This window comes from Salvelinus namaycush, chromosome 5, assembly GCF_016432855.1.
Source record: "Salvelinus namaycush isolate Seneca chromosome 5, SaNama_1.0, whole genome shotgun sequence".
NCBI classification, from domain to species: Eukaryota; Metazoa; Chordata; class Actinopteri; order Salmoniformes; family Salmonidae; genus Salvelinus; species Salvelinus namaycush.
The window spans coordinates 65,800,897-65,805,368 of record NC_052311.1 but is presented as its reverse complement, the minus strand read 5'-3'; the positions used below and the strand labels follow the sequence as shown (position 1 = coordinate 65,805,368).

At 44.2% G+C, this 4,472-nt stretch overlaps 1 protein-coding gene across 1 annotated transcript; it reads left to right on the top strand.

Annotated features, from left to right (window-relative positions):
- Window positions 1-432: 432 nt before the first annotated feature.
- Window positions 433-3,333, top strand: LOC120047743 (ictacalcin-like). The gene is made up of 3 exons (XM_038993300.1): window positions 433-542; window positions 2,492-2,634; window positions 2,891-3,333. Exons 2-3 carry the CDS (start codon window positions 2,497-2,499, stop codon window positions 3,029-3,031), a joined length of 279 nt encoding a protein of 92 aa, XP_038849228.1. The 5' UTR covers window positions 433-542; window positions 2,492-2,496; the 3' UTR covers window positions 3,032-3,333.
- The last annotated feature ends 1,139 nt before the right edge of the window (window positions 3,334-4,472 follow it).

Below are 4,472 nucleotides of genomic sequence, written 5' to 3'. Positions count from 1 at the left end.
GTTTGGAGAAGCTTGGTCAGTTTGGAGAAGCTTGGTCAGTTTGGAGAAGCTTGGTCAGTTTGGATAATCTTGGCCAGTTTGGAGAAGCTTGGACAGTTTGGAGAAGCTTGGACAGTTTGGAGAAGCTTGTCCAGTATGGAGAATACTGCAGTGTTACTACATTCTTCTTAACTGAAAAGTTGTTGGATGAATAACTACAGTCAGAATAAGAGGTATTCACTCTCATTCAAAGACATTAGACATATGCAGGGATTTCTCCTCTCTGATGTTGTTTGGTTACTATGGTGATAAAGTCATGTGAAGTAAATATTAACTTTAGAAAATATATATGCCTAGTATAATTTGTTCAGTCACTAGTTCACATGAAGAAGGGAACAGGACATTGCAGTTTCCATTTCCCTCAGATAAAGAGGGAAAAGGAGAGGAAAGGGGAGGGGAGAGTGGGGTGTGGTAATCACTGTTTAAAACCAACAGCCCATCTCTCTCTTCCTCACTCCATCGCTCTCTCTTTCTCTGACTGTCCAACTCCTCGCACAACTTCGGTGAGTGAAAACTAAACCTAGTAAAACGTGTACCATAGTGCCTCGCTGCTAAAATGCTTCAGTTTGTTTTAGCTGTGTGTGTCTCTGATATGTTAGATGTGCCAAATTATACATTCTCATTGGGTGGTTTACAACATTTATTTGCAATTGTGTGTAGTTTAATGTTCTATAGTGATTAATACTTGACTGCAAAAGTTTGAATGACTTCAGGGTGTGCTTTGCAACAGTTAGTAAGCGCCTGTCTGCACTGTTTGTGATCTTGAGCCAAGCTCTGTGGAGGGCGTAACTCTGTCTGCCTGTCCATTCAAACATGTGTGGGTGCTACTCAGAGCACTACGCAGTTCAGATGAAAGAATCTCTCTTCTCTTCCTCCTCCTCCTCTCTCTCTTTTCCTCCCTCAATCCTTCCATAGTGCAGAACACTACCTCTTTCTATCCTCCACCCCCCCTCTCTCTCGCTCTCTCTTTCCTTCACTCTGTCCTTACCATAAACTCTCTCTCCCCTCGCTCTGACCATTCTGTGAGTAGAGTGTGTTTCTAGTTATCAGATGGGCAGTCAGAGGGGTGGTACGAAGGTGTGTCTGGTTGGCTGCCTGCCAGTCCTGGGGCAGCTAACAGTGACTCAGAGAGAGATCAGTGGAGTCCACCACAGTGACTCAGAGAGAGATCAGTGGAGTCCACCACAGTGACTCAGAGAGAGACGAGTGGAGTCCACCACAGTGACTCAGAGAAAGATCAGTGGAGTCCACCACAGTGACGGAGATTGTTCCTTACAACTATAATGTTGTGCTTACCATGTTCGTACTGTATGGTTGCTTCAGCGTCCTAATTTGACCGCACTTACTGCAAGTCACACTGGGGAGGAGGGTCAGCTAAATGAGGGATTTACATTACAGACGCTTCCTTAAACTCAGAAGCTTCACACCACCTTGATTACGGGTAGGCAGAGAAAGAGAGAAGAGAGAGAGCAACCTCCCTACATAGTGGCAAGATATGTGAAGAGACACACCTTAAACAAACTAGATAGAAAGAGGGTGGAGACAGGTGAGGGGTGGGGGAGGTGCTGGGATTTCTATATTACTGTTTGCCTGAAAATACCAACGCGCCTTTCTGCTTGCCCACCAATTTCATCCCATCTGTCTTTTTGTCTGTCCCTCTCTCTCTATCGCTCTCTCTATATATACTTTCTCTCTTTCTCTCCTTAAAATCCCCCAGAGTTAATGAGAGAGACATGCAAGGGCGTTGGCTAGAGCCATGCCTGTTTGTGTTTAAACAACTCAGCCCCCTCTTCTCTTTCTTTCTCCCCTCCATATCCGCCTCTCTCTCTCTTTTTCTCTCTCCGCCTCTCTCCCTATGTCTCTATCTCTAACCTCTCTCCGCCTCTCTCACACTCTAATTGCCTCTGTTGCATTGCTCTCCATCTCTCCTCCCCCTCTCTTTCTCTTCCTCCCTTTGTGGTAGAGATGTAGAACCTGTTTGCAGTAGTGGGGCGTGGTGTGTGTGTAGTTAAGTCCTTGATTCGTGTGCAACAACCGTTAGTACTCTTTAAACCCTCTATTCAACCTGAACCTTATGTTTAAACACGATTAAACCAGTGCCAACATGACTTCATTTCCCAGACATATGGAACGTATGACGTATGGAATGGTAACCCGGATGTAAGATAAAAATAGATTTGAATTGATAATACCGTAAAATAATAACCTAAATGTGTACCTCCATTCTCTCTCTCTCTCTCTCTCTCTCTCTCTCTCTCTCTCTCTCTCTCTCTCTCTCTCTCTCTCTCTCTCTCTCTCTCTCTCTCTCTCTCTCTCTCTCTCTCTCTCTCTCTCTCTCTCTCTCTCTCTCTCTCTCTCTCTCTCTCTCTCTCTCTCTCTCTCTCTCTCTCTCTCTCTCTCTCTCTCTCTCTCTCTCTCTCTCTCTCTCTCTCTCTCTCTCTCTCTCTCGTAGTCACCATGTCACAGGTCCAGCAGTCTATGGCATTGCTCATCTCAGCCTTCCACAAGTACTCTGGCAAGGAGGGCGACAAGACGACCCTGAGCAAGGGAGAACTCAAAGATCTGCTCAACGCAGAGCTTGGAGATGTCATGGGGGTGAGTGGATCCTAGGAACAGTTCAGTTCAATCATGCTTTAACAACAGCACGACCAAATACAATACTGCTAAAGACAGACACTACTGAAATATTGAATTGCTTGGAACATCACAAACACATGACCCGCCTCATCCAATAGAATAACTTAATTTCTCACACCTTTATAAACAAATAACAACTGTATGGATTCTAGTTTTAACTGCTGAAATCAAAGTCTCACCCATTACCTCTCTCTCTCTCTGATCATTATAACAGAAAAACACTGACCAGGCAAAGGTTGACAAGATCTTCAAAGATCTGGACGCAAACGCAGATGGCAGTGTGGACTTCCAGGAGTACGTCACACTGGTGGCCTGCCTCACCATGATGTGCAATGAGTTCTTCACCAAGAAGTGAAACAGCTCCCCCTGCCCACTCTCCACAGAACAGCAGCTCTTACTCCATGAGTGAATTCATGATAAGATAAGCAAGATCCTCAATGCAGGTTCAGAGAGTCAGACATGCAGGTTTACACACATACACAGAAAAAGGGTTGGGTTGGTTATACACACCACACATAGACAGACAGGTGAAGGACACAGACACTGACCTGAACACATGCAGACATATAGGCTACAATCTCATGAGATGGAGAGGAAGCTCTTTGGTTTGTTTAAAGTGAAAAATGAAATAAACTATTTTAATATGTTTGGAAGAAAGCTGACTTATCATTTGTGCAGGTGTGTGCGTGTTTGTGCATGTGTGATTGGCTGTGTATGTCCTAAATAGGATATAGCAAGCAACATGAATCAAACATGAACCTTTGTTTTCAGACACCTGGTGAAATAATACAATTAGTTGATTATGTCAACGTAAACCAAACATACAATGAAATTAGGGGTTATGAGGCATACCCTATATTTGACTACTTAATTATATCACAATACTGTTATCTACTCCAGAGCCAGTAAGAATACAGGAAGTCAACTGTTACTGTGAAGGTCCAATAGAGCCACATATAGAACCATCTCCAAGATGAAGCCTCCTACCCAGCAACATGAAACAACAAAGATAATATCCAAATAATGATACTGTATCACAGGTCTCCATAGAGAACCTATTGGACAATACTGAAGATGAAAATTAAGATTAGCCATAGTCCAGCAATCGCCTAGTCTTAGATTAAATCTAAAACAAGGCTGTGCAAGGAAGTTTGTACATGTCTATCACCAGATGATCATCGCCGCGGGTCAGAGCAGGAAGGTAGGGGGAAGCAACAGTGGCTACATTAAAATAGTGTGTAAAGTAGCACGCAGTAGAAGGAAAGGTTGTTCAGGTGTCAGGAAGAGGTGTCCTGAGAGTGTGTTTCAAGCGTCTCAGAGTAGGAGTGCTGATTTAGGATCAGTTTTGCCTTTTTAGATCAATATGAATGATACTACTTGGACAGAGGGGGACCTGATCCTAGATCAGCACTCCTCCTCAGAGGCACGGTACATACAACCCCTGGTCACGCAGTCACTCGGTTGAATCTAACACATCTCTATGATGCATTAGTCTTGATCAGGGTTGGGGTCAAATCCACTGACATTCTAGTCTGAACTGAACTCTTATAGAGAACTTCCATGTCAAATTCAACTGATGAGAACTAAAATTGACTGACACAACTTTGGTGTCAATAAAAATAACATTTAGGCCTACAGTAATCCAGGGTACTTGATATGTGAGTGTGAGACTAGAAGGTGGATGTTGTTGTGCTCCAGCCCAATGCAGGGGGCCAGGAAAGAGTGTGTGTGTGTGTGTGTGTGTGTGTGTGTGTGTGTGTGTGCGTGCGTGCGTGCGTGCGTGCGTGCGTGCGTGC

Bases quoted from the DNA above. Each gene is read 5' to 3' on its own strand.
- LOC120047743 (XM_038993300.1), top strand. From the start codon at position 2,497: ATGTCACAGGTCCAGCAGTCTATGGCATTGCTCATCTCAGCCTTCCAC. The intron at 2,635-2,890 runs GTGAGTGGATCC...TCATTATAACAG, and splicing joins AGCTTGGAGATGTCATGGGG to AAAAACACTGACCAGGCAAA.